This window comes from Ranitomeya imitator, chromosome 4 (assembly GCF_032444005.1).
Source record: "Ranitomeya imitator isolate aRanImi1 chromosome 4, aRanImi1.pri, whole genome shotgun sequence".
Classification (NCBI taxonomy): Eukaryota; Metazoa; Chordata; class Amphibia; order Anura; family Dendrobatidae; genus Ranitomeya; species Ranitomeya imitator.
This window is the reverse complement of record NC_091285.1, coordinates 660,165,010-660,183,923: the sequence shown is the minus strand read 5'-3', so window position 1 is coordinate 660,183,923 and position 18,914 is coordinate 660,165,010. Positions and strand designations below refer to the sequence as shown.

The following is an 18,914-nucleotide window of genomic DNA, read 5'->3' as shown; positions in this document are numbered from 1 at the left end:
TTCATTGTAAAAGATCCTTATAGGGGGATATACTTCTTTTAGTAAAAATGGATAATCCCTTTAACACCCTGAGTTTGGCCTCTGATACATAACATGCTACTTACCGTACGCCAATACTGAGGTGGCACTTGTTGATTCTTTTCCATCACCAATGTAAAGGCAAAATAATGTTGAGTTCTCCCAGTCATCTACAATAACTTCTGCTGCCACCCAGTTTGCCCCTCGTACGATATCGATCCTCCTTAATCTGGTTTCGTAGAATGTTTTGTTGGGAGCGGAAGTCGAGCAGTTTAGCCAAACGGATTTATTAAATAGGACGAACAGCTGAGAGCTGTGGGCTTTGACCTCCACCAAGTCCTCAGATCTCACTGCAAAATAAATCACAAGGCATAAAGGACTAACATGACCATCTTCACATACCTTCCATTATAAGAATTATCATTAAAATTATTTGCCCCCTGAGTGACATGTATATTTCTAACGTATGGCATATTCATAGGTGTTTGAAGGCCTCAGATTTATATTAGCAAGAGGGGTGCATGGGAAGGACAACTTTGGACGGTCTTTTTCAGGGTCCTCCTTGGGCGTTGGTTTGGAGGAGCTGTCCCACTCGCTCGTATTTTTTTGTTGACTTGTTTCATAATAAAAACAAAGCACAAGTTATATTTGTGACGGGTCGTGTGACGGCCAGGCAGAGACTCAAATAACCTTTATTGGGAGAATATGCCACCAAATATTGATATGATTCCCCAACATGGTCACAACAAAAAAAAACAAATCTCGGGACACCACCCGGTAATCTGAAACCAAGGAGATGAAAAAAACAATAGTCCTTAAAATAGCTCCCCAAATCCAGCAGGGCAACCAAAGCAGGTGACAACAGAATATCAAGTGGAAGAGGATCCCCCCAAGGATCTGGCCAACCTTCCATGACACAGCACCAACTACAACCCCCAAATATGTGTTTTTCTATTTCAACCTGCCTCTTGGGATCAACCCCCTGGTTGGGCAGAGGTACTCACACCCCAACCCCTTAACCATTGGGTACTTTTAATTCAAAGAGTGCATAGTAGGTCCTTCAAGTCCAGTCTGCAGGGTTGTGTATCAGGGAAGCCCCCTGCAGAGAAGAATGAAGATAGACATGCTCTCCACCAGATGCAGGACAGGGAACACTAATGGAGGCCTCATTACAATATGGTCCAAGGAGGTTGACTAGGGGGGACGCACTGATATAATATTTAGGGGTCATCGTATAAATCGGACGTGTGCCTTCTGACTTTTGATCAGTACATCAACCCATGTTATTCAATAGTGTACTACAGATTTTTCTCGGTCCGAAGATCCATGAGATAAGAAATTGCGGCATGCACTACTTTCTCATGAATATCTGATGAGACTCATCCATTCAAGTCTGTGAGTGTGTTAAAAAAAAAATCAGATTTTGCGTATTTGATCTCGTACATTTTTAACATAGACGTATGAAAACGGATTGTACATGGACGGCAAAAACCAGACACATGGATGACACACGGATAAAAAGCTGAGGAAAATCGTCCGAGTTTTCTTGATGAAACATGGATGATCTTTCATACGCTCGTCTCCTACCGGCCTAAAAGTAAGAGGTAAAGGTATGGAAGGAAAGTTCTATCTGTTCTTTATTCTAAAGTGACAGCAGGCGGTAACCAGGGTTGCCAAAATTACTTTTTATTTTTTCTGAACAGCTTATCAAAAAGGCCTGGATAGACAATGCTTTTTATGGACACGTTGGAAAACCATAATAAATCATAAAAATGATAAGTGATCCATGTCTACAGCCCATAATTCTGATATGAAGACATCAGCTGCCTTCAGAAGAAGGGTCCGATTTTTATGCACTGTCCTGGAATTTCTGGTTCAGTTGGCAACCCTGGCAATAATTCCATGATGGCATGTGTGGTGTCCCATCACTGATTAGTGGGATATAACTGTTCAATACCGTGTCAGATGTGGTCATTTGAAAAAAAAAATGCGGTGGACAACCAAAAAAGTGTCCTTCTGGTATTTATTAAGTGGGTTTAGATGAGTGGTAAAAAAGTTAAAGGGGCATGATTGCAAAAACAGAAATCTTGTCATGTGTAACACCAAGAAGCAAAGGTTGTGGAATTAGAGAAATCTCAGGATATATAGACATTCTACTGATAAGCGAACAACATTTTTTAAATATCAGGATTTATTCAGGATGGAGTTGAGCACCACTCACAGAAATACCGGCACTTATGGCCTTGGCTGCTATCAGTGAGGTTATTAATGGTTATCTGAGGAAGGTTCTGCTGCGCTGAATGCACTTGGGAAATCATCAAGATCCGATGTTGGCAGCTCCTGTGCAATCATTGACCAATGACGTCCCAGATGTGCTCGACGGGAGCCAAGTCCGGAGGACATGGTAGCATAATCCGGCCACACAGGCTGCTCACAGTAGCTCCAGTAACTTGTGGTCTGATGTTGTTGTGTTCAAAGTCGGATTCTGGGACACTTTAGAGAAATGGCTGTACAACTGGTTTCCCAAACAAATCAATGTAATGCCGAGATGTTGATGTACCTGGAATGAAGACTAAAAGGCTTTGGCTACTGTATATTTTGCCAACCCTAACCATAATCCCAAGAGTAGGACCTATATGACGTTTCCTCGTGAAGGCCTCTTCATGGCACTGCCCAAATGGTCTCTACAGCAATCTCTGGCTATCATTGTATACAAGACAAATGTGACACTCATCAGTGAAGAGGATAGACCTCCATTCCAGCCTTCATTACCATCTTCGTACCGTGAGAGCCTTTAACAGTGGTCGTCCGAGGTCAGTGGAGCACCTGCAGCCGGAGGTCTGGCTTGTAGCTCAATGTTGTGCACAAGACCAGGACACTGTATTTTGGGGCCCTAGGCAGATTAGTCAGACAGCGCCCCTTACCACAGACGTGTTTGCTCTCATGGCTTATGCAGCTGTGTGGGACGGCCAGGGCCGTAGTCGTGGCTCCCGTCACTTGAATATAATGTCACCTTCTGTTTCACCCTCTGCACTGTCAGGGTCCCATCGGGCTTGGTTGAGGTTCGGCTGCCGGCGTTGTTGCATATAAAAATACAGAGTCCATTTCAAACTTATAACGTAAAACTTTACTTTTTTCGGTTCGCAGCACATCCTTTTCAGATACAGCATCAGCATCTAGTTCCATAGAGTCCACATTCTCTACTTTCCCTGCACTTGTTTCTACGTCCTTCAGTACATGCCTGGGTCTTCTTACCGCATCTTGCAGTAACGCAGCATCCTCCCTGTCCAGACCCACTATGCTTGGGAGTTCCCTTGTCCATTTCACGCCAGATCTGAGGGCATCAGCCCATGCAATGATCTGCCACATGATGAGCGACATGTGCCCCGTACTGTTTAGGACCTCTTCTCTCGCTTCTGCTCCACACTGCTGTCACACGGCTGCTTCAGCGGAGCTTCTGTCCATCCGGACTCTGGATGGCTGGGTGCTTTGCTTCAACGTTGCAGAGCTATCCACCCTACACGGGCACCTGGGCCCCTTCTGCCTCACAACAGGAACCCTTCTCTTCTTAACCACGGCTAGCTCCTCCTAAATAACTATTGTGAAATAGCGCTTACTGTATGTGTTTGGGGCACACTCGCATGGCAACGGGATACACTCAGACAGGCAGGGTTTTTCCACTTAAACAGTCTATCCGGTTTATTTTATGCAGCATAAACCGGGACATGCACAGTTCATTATATACATTTCATATTCGGCTTCAACTCACAGACACTAAACATGCTGGACTTCTCACTTCATCCAGTTACCATGGGTGACCACACGCCGAACAGTTCATCAATGTCCATGGAACACAACAAGCACCAACAGTCTGTTCCTCTGGCAGATACGTCTCTGCCCTTATGATAGCTCCCTTCCCGGGTTTTACCTTTCTGGAGCTCCTGCTCCATATGTTGACCTTCTGTCAGTCCTCTCTGCTCTAAGGAAACTGCCGAACTGGGATCACCAACTTGCCTGGCAGGCACACATCAGTCAGTCCAGATCCTCAGGCGGGCTGTAGCTTCCCCAATGCAGTGCCATCACGGACTCTGCACACACGGCCTCTCTGTGTGCTATTCAGGATGTCCATCCCCACCAGGGACCATCCAACACACAGGCCCCCAGTTTCAAGGCCTCCCCATGTGCTCTTCAGGGATCCGGTCTTACTCCCAGGACCTCCCAACAAAGAGGCCTTCCAGGACCTCGGCCTCACCAGGTGCTCTTCAAGGATCCAGGCCACACTCTAGACCTCCCAACACCCAGGCCTCTCCTCTCACAGAACCTTCCAGCCAAGAACCATACACAGGAGCCATGCACAGGTACCATGCGACCCACACCCTGGTCACATTACATACTTGTAACCACTCCCATAGATGGGTGGTGTGTGTGTGTGGCTAGTTCGACCTGCCCAGCTCTCAGAACTAGCCCTGCTAGCCTCCCTCTAAAACAACACAATTACTTGTAGGACTACAGGTCCCATAACAACATTACTTCAGGCTGACAGTGCAGAGTATCTTCCTCTGCGACACACAAAGCGGCCATTCACAATAATGCCGGACTTTGTCTCATCACCACAGGTATTCCTGCAATTGCCATGGATTCCTATGGCCTCAATACGCCTCCAGGCGTATTCTGGGGAGACCATGCAGCGCCCCCTACCTGTAACAGGGGTCAGTGCATCACACTATGTACACCAGGGGTCCCCAACCTGTAGCTCGGGAGCCACATGTGGCTCGCGGTCCCATGAATTGTGGCTCGCGGCTGTCTGCCAGCTTGGTCCATTAGTTCCAAATTTAGTAAACTGGTATGAAGAGAACATCTCAAAATAGTGAACTTTGTGAGTAGCCCTGCAGAGAAGAGCAGATCTGGATGCACATATACTGGTCTTGGGGAATTAGAGATAATTTAAGTATGGTATGCTGAATACAGGATGGTACTACCGGTCAGAGGAGGTGCTTGAAGCTGGATGTGACTGTGTTGGGAGTGCGTGATGGGAGAATGCTGAATGTGGTGGGAACTTGGTATACTGAAAAGCTTTGGTTATCATTACACCCGTAATGGGGGGCTTTGGTTACCACTACTGTGAAGGGGGGACAGGAGCTGGATGTGGCTCGCGACCATCTTTCAGAGCTGAATGTGGCTCTGAAGGTCAGAAAGGTTGGGGACCACTGATGTACACTAATGTGCCCCATCTAGTGTCTGATTCGGGGTATTGCACTCACCCTATCTCTACTTACACACATAACACATAGCAGAATGACATATATACACAGCAGGAAAACATTATACTCTAAGGGGGTAGGGACATGGAACAGTTTCTGTACCCTCTTGCACAGCTATCTCCATCGATTACAGTAGCACAAATAAAAGTGAAGACCAGACTCCAGACTGATTGACTGCAGAGCCCATGAGTCCTGGCAGACCTGGTGCCAATATTGCTGGAACGGCGCCATTATGGGAGGTGAGTATATATATACATTACTTTGCAAAGGGAAACCTTAATTTCAGGGGTTATCCAGGTAGTGGAGTCACTAAATTTTTCTAGGCGAAATTACTTCAAGAAATCGTCGGTGGTCTTTATCCTGAAGTGGCTTAGTTGTCATTTATGGTGGTTCCTTTGCTGCCGACATCTTTTCTCACTATTTTACACCATAGTGGAGACGGAACCCGCCTGCAGAATGAACATGCTAAACCCCCGAAGCGGTTAAAAGAAGTAAAGGTGCGCACAGCAACGCCGTTCTGACATTGCGGTGCATTATGTTCGTTTTTGCAATATTATTTTCAAGCGGGTTCCAAGCGGAATTCACATGAAAAAGACGTTGTGTGTACGTAGCTTTAAGAGGATCTTCCATAGAATTAAACAGAACCCCTTCTTCAGGTACCGCTGATTCTGGAACGGTTTTTCTTTGTCTTCTGTGCCCCTCAGTTCCAAAGTTATCCCCCCTGTTAATAATGATGCATCATTTCGCTTCATCTAACTGGGCGTGTACCACAGAACTTTACGCCACAGTCATGTTTTGATTGGCCGGCGCCGCCCCCCAAAGAACCTCTCGGAATGGAAGAGAGCCAGACCTTAATCATCTCGCCTGGAAAACCCCTTTAAAGAAAACTCTATTTTATGTTGGTGAAAAACTTTTGTCCGTGCTCAAATATAGAATAAAAAATGTTAAATGGAATTTGTCATCAGGATTTACCCCCAAGAAGTTATTAAAGGCGCTTTATCATCCTCCTAATGTGCTCTTTAAAGGGTTGTCCAATGTAACTGCAGACTTGTGAATCCTCACAGTGAGCATTGTGCGCGCTGTCAGGATTCTCCGGAGTTGACTTGACCTACGCGTCCTTGTTCAATAAAAGTGTATTGAACGAGGCCACAAACGTCTAGTCAGAATGTGGCCAGGAATATGCATATCTCAATCTTGCGGTCACATGATGCCCGCTCCGACCCGGTAGAATCCTGACACTGCGCTCGGTACGCAATGTGAGGATTCACCAGGCTGCAGACAACCCCTTTAGTGGTGCTGGCATTAGCCCAAAATGGATTTAAAAGCAGAATTTATTTGTCTCGGCAATCACCGGACTAGTCCCGGACCACTGTCAATCAATGCCTCTGCGCGGGTGGTAAAGGGTGTGGAGCGCATGATCACAGGAGCGTAACTGACATATCGGTGTGTACAGGAATAGGAAAAGAGCGACGGCTTTATCTCCTCCTCTCGGATCTTCCAACACATGCCAGGATAGCTTCTATGCCGCGCTGTCTATGGCTGGCTGGAGAATGAGTCAACTGAGGCTCCATCAGTGAGCTCGCCATGACGGTCCGACAGGCTGTTTGTAACTTTTATCTGTACTTTTCTGACAGGCATCTCAGCCGATTTATCACCACAGATCTCATCAGAGCATAATGTGCAGGGAAATAAAGATCCGGTAAATGTCAAACGGTGAAAATTGTGTAATGTAGTTAAATTCCAAAAATGAGCTTTGTACCCAAATACACGCCTATAACAAAAAAAAAAAGCCCCCTTATAAGTAACTTGGACATTATGAAATAATCTGACACTTCGGCTGATATCTTGGGGGCGAGAGGGCAGGGGGAACAGCTATCCGCAAAGTCATGGGCTGCGTAAAAACGGCGCATTAGGGTCAGCGACTGTAATAAAGAAATAAAGACCACTGTAGGTAAGTAAGGGGCTGCATCTGAACTGAAGACCCCGTAGTGTGATAAGTGGGCCACCGCTGAGGGCAGCGTCCCAGGAAATGGTGGTGTCTGAGAACGACGATATCTGGGACAGAGGATTATACGGAGAACTCGCAGATGTTACACGACGCTGGGGTCTGCAGTGTAACCAAGGAGGCTCACAGACGTCGTATACGCTTCATTGGGGGATTTAAAGGGAATGTGTCATCAGAAAATGACCTATTTTACATTCACATTTCCTGTTCTTTCAGGACGAGTTTTCAGCTGACTCATTATCAGCAGAGGCAGGAGTACAAGGACAGGTAACACCTTCATCAGAGGAAAACGTGTCATTGATAAGGGGACCACTGCCACTTCCAAAACAGGTGCAGTTGTGCATCATGATGGACTATTGGATCTTAAGGTCTCACATACTGTTCATGCACAGGACCCCTTTCTGTCTATGTCTGCCCCCTGACCTTTATACACAGCTGAAAACACAGGATCCAGCAATCACAGCTGATAACACAGGTTCCACCAATCACAACAGACAATATCACATCTTCTCCTGCTCTCCTTCCCTTCAGGATGACATTTGCACACGCTCATTAAAGGCTTCAATACAAAACAAAGAATCTGAGCCAGACTATTGCTGCTAATGTACATGTGCATTTCCTGAAACATCGGGAAATTAGAGTGTAAAAAAGCCCCAATGGTCAGTGTGAAATATAATTCTAGATTTTTGTTTTATGGATCGTAAAAAAAAAAAAAACGGCGAGTAATTAAAAAAAAAAAAAAAAATTCATTGAACGCAAAACCCTGATGTAAACAATAAGTCATTTTCTGACCCCTTTAAAGGGGCGAATTATTACCTATCCACAAAGTTATAAGTAGCTGATCGCTGGGGATTCGTGATGAGCGAACGTGCTGGGTGAGGTGTTATCTCAGCATGCTCCGTTGCTAACCGAGTGTCTTCGGCGTGCTCGAAAAATATGTTTGAGTCCCCTGTTCGACACATGCATGGATTGCCTAATAAACAGGATCTGGGGGGCTCCTGGGATTAGAAAAACAAGTTTTATAATAAATTTACGAACAGGAACTTGAAAATGATCCAACGGCGAGGTCCATGGTAGACCGACCGGCGGAGCAGCTGGCCTCACTGGTGTTTAGTCCTGATCGAAACTCCCATGAGATGCCTGTCATACCGCACATACTCCGGATGCCCTCTCCCATGGAGCGCAGCATCCCAAATCTCACCCCCAATAATAGGACCCCAAGCGCAAATTTACAACCGCTCTGGATTAACCCCTTACTGCCACAACCAATTTTTGGCCTCTTTTTTTTTTTTTTTTCCTTTTGGCCTTTATTATTATTTGTATGTTTTTTTTGTTTTTTTTCTAACGGAACCTATTTTGTGGTCACATATAATGAATTGAATATATTTTAATACTTTGAACAGACGGGGGCCTGGGGATATAATAACATTATCATTTTTTAATTTTTTTTTTTACTAAGTGGTGGTATCAATGAAAACATTAACTTTATTCTGTGGGTGAGTTTGAATACGGCAATTCCAAATTATGTCGTTTTCTTAGATTTTACTACTTTTACGGAACAGAAACCCATTTTTAAGTCTTTCGCGTCACTTTATTCTATAAGTCGCCCCTTGCTGCGTGACGGATAGTTGTTTTTTTAGGAGGAGGTCATGTTTTCATTGGTGTATAGGTGACTTTTTTAATACATTTTATTAGAAGTTGGATGAGTAAGTACCCTGATAATTTTATATTTCAAGGCGACACTGACAATAATCCCAATTATTTATACTATTTTTTTTTTATTTTTTTATTTTTTTAATTTTTTGTAGCGCTAAGGAACTTGACCACATGGTCATCACAGAAATAATAGACCACAATATTTTGACCCTGATGGGTGTCTAAAGGTGGCAGATCTTGTGCACTTGGAGAGAGGGATTAGGAGACAGATATAGTCCGGGATCCATGGGGTTAAAACCTCCCGGATCAGAGTCGTCTCAGATCCACAGCTTGCAGTCGAGTATCAGGTGTAATATACCGGCGATGCCGACAGCAGGGATTTCGGCTTTGAAGGGGTTGTCTACTACTTGGACAACCCCTTCTCATTCCGTATGTTTGATAACACTTATGCTCACCTTATGCGCAAGGACTGGAGTAGCATTTCTGGAGCACAAAATGGCTGCACACCGTCATTAATTCATGTGGGCGAGGGCGTTCCCCATCCAGACTGCTCCAATTGCTGTGAAAACGCTAACATTTGCGGCTTTTCGAAGCTTTACAATGCTTTTCTGGCCTAAAAGCTGTGATGAATTGGTCCCTATGTGTCGCCATGGTGACAGACTACAAAGCTGTGTGTAGTCAGATCCCGCAGTCACATTTTACTCCATTCCTTTCAGCTTCTCTTTTTGATAATGTACAAATGGTAGATGGCGGGTGGTGTAGCGAGGCGGTGGACGTAACACGAGACGCCGGTAGGACTATAGATAGGGTTTGTTTGTTGTCCGTACTATGGAGATTTGTGCAGTTTCCCTCCGTAAAGTTGTGCCATGAAAGAGTCATGGATCTTTATCTGGAGTGTGAAATCCTATGGAAAATCCCATGTAATTGTAAGCAGGAAGGACTTTGGATGCTGGCGCCCGTCACGAGGGACCCTCCGCTCGCATAGTTAAAGGGGTTGTTTCAGTGAGTGAAATGGACGTGGACTTTAAAGAGAGGGGGTGAATCCCTTTGTCTAAGACCCCCCACAATGAAAGAGTACAGATTCACCTGAATGTCCACCAGGTGAGGCATCATGCACACAGCCGTATTACAGGGACCATAGAAATGCACGGGGTCTTACTTTACCTACTGGTAAGAGTTTGCTGGAATTTGACTTGTTCGATGCCATGTTATGGAGGCATTGCTCTCAGGGGGCATTCCTCCCCACATACAACCCCCATAGATCAAGGTGCGGTGCTGTACATGTGGCCCATACAGTCCCCTGCCCCCCCACAAACTGGGGTAATGATCAGTATCCTGACAATCCGGCTCTTCCCTTGCTCATTGTTTCCAAAGCCCAGGCCCAGAGAGGAAGATGAGATGATTACATGGGAGAGGAAGCCATTTGTCTCGCATTACACAGTGCTCAGCTGAGATAATATAGTGGTGGATGTGATTTTTTTTTTATTATTATTTGTAGTCAAAAAATTCCTTTGGCGGGAAATAATATTTAAAGGGGTATTTCAATCTCCAAGATCCTATCCCAATATGTAGTAGGTGTAATAGTAATAATAATAATATCGGAAAATGCCTCTAATTAGATACGTTGTATAGTTCTTCTGATTAGCTATGTCATTTACACTCATGTGCAGGGCATTGCAGCAGCTTACGTATCCATGGTTATGGCCACTCACATAGTAACAGTTAGTTAGTTGTTAGTGGGTGTAACCATGGATATCTAAGCTACTGCAATGCCCTGCACATGGGGTAAGCGACACAGCGAATCAGAAGAACTATCCTACATTTCTAATTGGAGGTATTTGCTGATATTATTACTATTAAACCTACTACGTATTGAGATAGGATCTTGGAGATGGGAATACACATAACAGTAAAAGCCAGTAATGTTTCTGCCTTGAAATGAGGTTTATTGTAGTAACAGAAAATGTGCAATCTGCATTCAAACAAAATTTGACAGGTGCATAAGTATGGGCACCCTTATCATTTTCTTGTTTTAAATACTCCTACCTACTTTTCACTGACTTACTAAAGCACTTTTTTTGGTTTTCTAACCTCATTGAGCTTTGAACTTCATAGCCAGGTGTATGTGTGGTTTCCTGTAACCTGATAATACACAGACATGCAGTTCTAGAATAAAGCTGTATCATCCTTAACTTTAAAGAGGACCCATCACCAGATCAAAACCAACAGTTTTTGCTCTTGTTTTATTTCCGCTGCTCTCCTGAGTCCTCGGCTTTTTGTATTTTTTTAATCCACCAAACGGTTACAGAGATATGGGCTTTTTTATTAAGTGCTACTTTTTATGGTCCTTACAAAGGGGCGTGGCTACTTTTATGGTCCTTACAAAGGGGGCGTGGCTCACAAGACACGCCCCCCTGAGGATCCCGTGAGCCACGCCTCCTTGATAAAGACCATTAAAAATTAGCACTAAATAAAAAAAACCATATCTATGGAACCGTATGATGGATCAGAAAAATACAAAAACCCAAAAACTCAGGGGAGCAGCAAGAATAAAAGTTGAGCAAAAAATTGTCACTTTTCACTTGGTGACAGGTCCCTTTTCAAAAAAATTTCCCATGTAGCATAATTCCTTTGGAATTTCCAGAGTGTAAAAATCGTTGGGAAATCCGGAGTGGTAAAAAATACTACTGTTGATACTGAGGGCTTCAAATCCACAACTCGGGTCAATATCCACAGTGGGGTTTCTTCTACAACGTCAGAATAGGATGAAGTTAACTTTGAGTCGCAACACCGACCCGATAATAGGTAGAGCATATTGGTGACATTTCAGAGAGGTGGCCCTGTATGTGCAGAACCATCTCCAATGAAGTATTTCAGAGTTCTAGGGATGTCTCAGCAGGAGACTCCCCTACACTTGCAAATAGGGAGACAAAAATGTGTATAGCCACCATGCTAACTCTTATCTGGATCCCCTCACGAAACAACCATGAGGAAGGACCCGAAAGGAGAGCATGTTCCATGTGCCGTTACATTAATCCGACCCTGCACGTAACCCTATATTCCAAAATATTTCACTTTATGGGCCCATTGAAGTCTATGACCGCTATAAAGGAGGGTTCAAGTGGTTTTGCAGGACTCTAATGTTGATGAGCCATTTAGGACTGGCCATTGATGTTTGATGTGGAGGGAATGAGGAGTTGACTGATGCTGGTGCTCACGTTGTTTAGAAACTTGTTATTGAAGTCTACAGAAGTCCAAGGGTGATTGGGGGACTCAGAAGACCACTTTATTGGTTTATTCTAAGTATAAACCAATAAAGTGGTCTTCTGAGTCCTCGACTCTACTGGTCTTAGGGCTGTAAGTGATGATGTTCCGAAAAGCAATCACTTAATCCATCAGGTGACTAATGGATGGATGTTCATCACTTTCCGTCAACTGACCGATGAAGTCAATCATTTGCTTCGACAGTCTCTTGCTACACATGCACACATACATGCTACAGTGATTGGCTGATGAATAATGCTTGAATGGTCATCACTGTACTTTGCGGAGATTGCTAAAGTGCAATAGATTGGATCCATAAGTAAGGATTATTTATTTTGTGACCATTCCTATACTTTGCCAAAGTCCCTGAAAATCCCTAGCGATTCATGGTGAATCTTCATCGGTCTGTACACAGATACAGAACCTTCTGAAAACACCTTCATTCCAAGCCTCTTTGGACTTATTTATTGACCTTTATAGGAAAAATTTCAAAAAGTTTGCCACCAGAAGCAAATTTATGACTTGAAAGACTACCTAGTACAGAAATGATGGACTACCCAATGGAATCCTTCTGCTATATCGGCACAAAAGAAAACCTTTTTCAAATCTGTAAAATTAAAATCCCTCCCAAAAAAGTAGCTGTAACCGCTCTAGAGATCAGTATTCAGAGAGGTGCCTGATTTCTGACCGGGTGCTTTGGATCTCCAAGAGAGCTCCTCTTCGAAATAAAATGCCATCCAAATGATGGTGGTTGCGTTGGACCTTGTGGTAGAGCAGGAGGCCATAACGTCACTGCATTGTGCCACCTGTACCCACGTTCTGAATCCAGGCACAAGAGGACTGTTTGGATTAGGCAAGCTTACATTTTTTCTCTGTGGAGGGTGGAACAAAGGTAACATTATTTTTGGTGAGTACTTAAGGGGTACTTAAGGGGCATCAAGGGTTTGTTCTGAGTTGAGCAATACTGGTGTTGCCAAAGGCACAGGTGATTCACACTTCACCAGTAGACTGGTCATATGATGATTATATTTTATGGAAACTTCCTGATGTTCTGTCAAGATTTGGAAATACATACTTACAATGCCACTACAGTGAATCATTGGGACTAAGGAGAACTTCAATCATCCGAGAGTGGTCATCTCAGGACCCATCATATGAGCGTGATTCATAACTCATCTCCTCCTCACATATCCCAGGCAAATAGGGAAGATTTCATATCCATTCCCAATGGTGGTTGCAATGGCCGTCCATTGTTTGCCTCCATGTTTCGCCCTATATGTAAGCCAGTCAGCTTTCTACAAGTCTGATCCTAGCACATGTCTTGGATGGAGAACCCAGACTACAAGTCCCATTGGGATCTGGTGGAATATACGTGGATATGTTATACTAGATGGTGGCCCTATTCTAACGCATCGGGTATTCTAGAATATGCATGTCCACGTAGTATATTGCCCATCCACGTAGTATATTGGCCAGCCACATAGTATATTGCCCAGCCACGTAGTATATTGCACAGCCACGTAGTATATTGCCCAGCCACGTAGTATATTGCCCAGTCACGTAGTATATTGCCCAGTCACGTAGTATATTGCCCATCCACGTAGTATATTGGCCAGCCACATAGTATATTGCCCAGCCACGTAGTATATTGCACAGCCACGTAGTATATTGCACAGCCACGTAGTATATTGCCCAGCCACGTAGTATATTGCCCAGTAACGTAGTATATTGCACAGCCACGTAGTATATTGCCCAGTCACGTAGTATATTGCACAGCCACGTAGTATATTGCCCAGTCACGTAACATAGTAACATAGTAACATAGTAACATAGTTAGTAAGGCCGAAAAAAGACATTTGTCCATCCAGTTCAGCCTATGTTCCATCATAATAAATCCCCAGATCTACGTCCTTCTACAGAACCTAATTGTATGATACAATATTGTTCTGCTCCAGGAAGACATCCAGGCCTCTCTTGAACCCCTCGACTGAGTTCGCCATCACCACCTCCTCAGGCAAGCAATTCCAGATTCTCACTGCCCTAACAGTAAAGAATCCTCTTCTATGTTGGTGGAAAAACCTTCTCTCCTCCAGACGCAAAGAATGCCCCCTTGTGCCCGTCACCTTCCTTGGTATAAACAGATCCTCAGCGAGATATTTGTATTGTCCCCTTATATACTTATACATGGTTATTAGATCGCCCCTCAGTCGTCTTTTTTCTAGACTAAATAATCCTAATTTCGCTAATCTATCTGGGTATTGTAGTTCTCCCATCCCCTTTATTAATTTTGTTGCCCTCCTTTGTACTCTCTCTAGTTCCATTATATCCGTATATATATATATATACGTAGTATATTGGCCAGCCACGTAGTATATTGGCCAGCCACCTAGTATATTGGCCAGCCACCTAGTATATTGGCCAGTCACGTAGTATATTGCCCAGTAGTATATTGCCCAGTCACGTAGTATATTGGCCAGCCACGTAGTATATTGGCCAGCCACGTAGTATATTGCACAGCCACGTAGTATATTGCCCAGCCACGTAGTATATTGCCCAGCCACGTAGTATATTGGCCAGCCACGTAGTATATTGCACAGCCACGTAGTATATTGCCCAGCCACGTAGTATATTGCCCAGTCACGTAGTATATTGGCCAGCCACGTAGTATATTGGCCAGCCACCTAGTATATTGGCCAGCCACCTAATATATTGGCCAGCCACCTAGTATATTAGCCAGTCACGTAGTATATTAGCCAGTCACGTAGTATATTGCCCAGTCACGTAGTATATTGCACAGCGACGGAGTATACAGCACAGACACGTAGTATATTGCCCAGCCACGTAGTATATTGCCCAGTCACGTAGTATATTGCACAGCAACGGAGTATACAGCACAGACACGTAGTATATTGCCCAGCACAGAGCCACGCAGTATAGAGACTTAAAATAAAAAATAAACATATACTGACCTTCCGAAGGCCCGTTGAAGTCCTGCTATACTCACCATGCGGCGCCTTTCCCGCTCCTCGGGACGCTCCGGTGACCGCTCCATTGCAATCGGCAGCTTCCGGTCCCAGGGCTGGTGTGAGCAGAACCTATGATGACGTCGCGGTCACATGACCGTGACGTCATGGCAGGTCCTTGTCGCATACAATCCTTGCCACCGGAACCTGCCGCTTGCATGGAGCGGTCACCGGAGCGTCCCGAGGAGCGGGAAAGGCAGCGTATGGTGAGTATAGCAGGTTTTTTAAAATTATTTTTAGCATGACATATTTTTACTATTGATGCTGCATAGGCTGCATCAATAGTAAATAGTTGGGGACACACAGGATTAATAGTAGCGGTAACGGAGTGCGTTACACAGCGGCCCGTTACCGCTGCCATTAACCCTGTGTAAGCGATGACTGGAGGGGAGGATTATTATGGTGCCGGGCACTGACTGCAGAGGAGTAGGGAGGGACTAATCGGACTGTGCCCCTTGGCTGATTGGTCGCAGCAGCAATGACAGGCAGCTGCCGAGACCAATCAGCGACGCGGGATTTCCGGGACAGACAGAAAGACGGAAGTATCCCTTAGAAAATCTACTATATAAAGCTGAATGTGTGTGTGTGTGTGTGTATGTCCGGGATTGGCATCTGCACCGTCGCAGCTACAGCCACAAAATTTTGCACAGTCACACGTCTGGACCCCGAGAGCGTCATAGGCTATATTGTGAGGCGAAATTTTAACCCCGCGCTTTCCAATTCACCAAACAATTTTACCCCTATCTACATAATGGGGAAAAAAGTGAAAGGAAAAGTGTTGGAGGCGTCGCAGCTACAGCAACAAAATTTTGCACAGTCACACGTCTGGACCCTGAGAGCGTCATAGGCTACGTTGTGAGGTGAAATTTTAACCCCGCGCTTTCCAATTCACCAAACAATTTTGCCCCTATCTACATAATGGGGAAAAAGTGAAAGGAAAAGTGTTGGAGGCGTCGCGGCTACAGCCACAAAATTTTGCACAGTCACACGTCTGGACCCTGAGAGCGTCATAGGCTATGTTGTGAGGTGAAATTTTAACTCCACGCTTTCGAATTCACCAAACTATTTTTCCCCTATCTACATAATGGGGAAAAGTGAAAAGAAAAGTGTTGGAGGCAAATTGACAGCTGCCAGATGTGAACAAGGGACTTAAAGAGTGAGAGCGATGGCGCCAAAGAGTATATACCGTACAGTTGCTAAGGTGGGAACACACACACAAAATGCGCCACACACTACCACGTGCTTGAACACATATACCACCCTCAGCACACATTTCACCACACATACACCAACCTCGCCACATAAAAGTCGAAACACAAAAGTCGCCGCTCAAAACTCACCACGTGCAAAACTCGCCACATGCAAAAAATAGGCTCACGCAAAACTCGCCACAAGTGCAAAACTCACCTCATGGAAAACTCGCCACACGCAAAACTTGCACATGCGGAAAAATTGCCACATGCACAAAATTTGCAACGCATGCAAAAGTTGCCTCACACAAAACTTGCACATACTCAAAAGGCACCAGACATAAAACTCACCACGCGAAAAACTCGCCATGCGCAAAACTTGCTGCACACAACTTGCTACACTAACCTGTCACATGCAACTCGACACACAAAAAGTTGCTACACGCATGTTGCCACACAAAACTCATCTCACAAAAGTCGCTACATGCATGTCGCCACACACAACTCAACACACGCAACTTGACAAACGAAACTCGCCCTAAAACACACACAAGTCTGGTATTAGCCTTCAAAAATAAAAATCTGATTAATAAGCAGACAAACTACAAGAGCAACAAATGTACCATATAGGAAATACGGCAGCTGTCAGTCACATGACCTGTCTATTATGTGTATGTGTGAGCTAATATATACTGCCAGGGGGAGGGCTTCCTGTTGGCTGGGGATTTATCAGGCTGCCAATTTATCTTACAAATACTGAGGTAAAAATACTGAGCAAATAACGTGTTAACGAGGTCTAATACAGGAGATCACACAGGTATATACTATATACAGGAGAGATGACACACAGGTATATACTATATAAAGGAGGAGATGACATACAGGTACATACTATATACAGGAGGAGATGACATACAGGTATATACTATATACAGGAGGAGATGACACACAGGTATATACTATATACAGGAGCAGATTACCTACAGGTATATACTATATACAGGAGGAGATAACATACAGGTATATGCTATATATAGAAGATGACATACATGTATATACTATATACAGGAGGAGATGACACACAGATATATACTATACACAGGGGAGATGACACACAGGTATATACTATATACAGGAGGAGATGACATACAGGTATATACTATATATAGGAGATGACATATAGGTATATACTATATAGGAGGAGATGACATACAGGTATATACTATATACAGGAGATGACATACAGGTGTATACTATATATAAGGGAGATGACAAACATGTATATACTGAGGTGAAAATGAGAGGTGTGAGGTGAAAATGAAAAGGTGTGAGTGCAAAATGAGAGGAGTGAGGGAAAATAGTGTAGTGATCGGAAAATGACAGATGTGAGGTCGAAATGACAAGTGTTAGGCGGGAATGAGAGGAGTGAGGGAGAAAATGAGAGGTGTGAGGGAGAAAATGAGAGATGTGAGGGGGAAAATTAAAGATGTGATTGGGAAAATGAGAGGCGTGATGGGAAAATAAGAGAAGTGACGTGCTATAACTAACCACAGATATTTACTATGCCCAGGCAACGCCGGGCTCTTCAGCTAGTTATATATATAGACTAGCTGAAGAGCCCGGCGTTGCCTGGGCATAGTAAATATCTGTGGTTAGTTATAGCACCTCACTTCTCTTATTTTCCCATCACGCCTCTCATTTTCCCAATCACATCTTTCATTTTCCCCCTCACATCTCTCATTTTCTCCCTCACACCTCTCATTTTCTTCCTCACTCCTTTCATTCCCCCCTAACACTTGTCATTTCAACCTCACATCTGTCATTTTCTGATCACTCCACTATTTTTCCTCACTTCTCTCATTTTGCACTCACACCTTTTCATTTTCACCTCACACCTCTCATTTTCACCTCATCACCTCAGTATATACATGTTTGTCATCTCCGTTATATATAGTATACATCTGTATGTCATCTCCTGTATATAGTATATACCTGTATGTCATCTCCCCTGTATATAATATATATACCTGCTGTGTGTCATCTCCCCTATATATAGTATATACCTGAATGTCATCTCCTTCTATATATAGTATATACCTGTATGTCATCTCCTCCTGTATATAGTATATACCTGTGTGTCATCTCCCCTGTATATAGTATATATCTGAGTGTCATCTCCTCCTGCATATAGTATATACCTGCATGTCATCTTCTATATATAGCATATACCTGTATGTCATCTCCTCCTGTATATAGTATATACCTGTGTGTCATCTCCCCTGTATACAGTATATATCTGAGTGTCATCTCCTCCTGCATATAGTATATACCTGCACGTCATCTTCTATATATAGCATATACCTGTATTTCATCTCCTCCTGTATATAGTATATACCTGTATGTCATCTCCTCCTGTATATATATGTACCTATATGTCATCTCCTCCTCTATATAGTATATACCTGTGTGTCATCTCTCCTGTATATAGTATATATCT

General features: G+C 44.0%; 1 protein-coding gene across 1 annotated transcript in view; it reads right to left on the bottom strand.

Moving 5' to 3' along the window:
• The window catches only part of LOC138677168 (intercellular adhesion molecule 1-like), a 45,674-nt gene that overhangs the window by 22,143 nt on the left and 4,617 nt on the right, over positions 1-18,914 (bottom strand). The window contains exon 2 of the mRNA XM_069767081.1: positions 105-368. Within this exon, the coding sequence (XP_069623182.1) occupies positions 105-368 (264 nt within the window). The remainder of the gene's footprint in view (positions 1-104; positions 369-18,914) is intronic.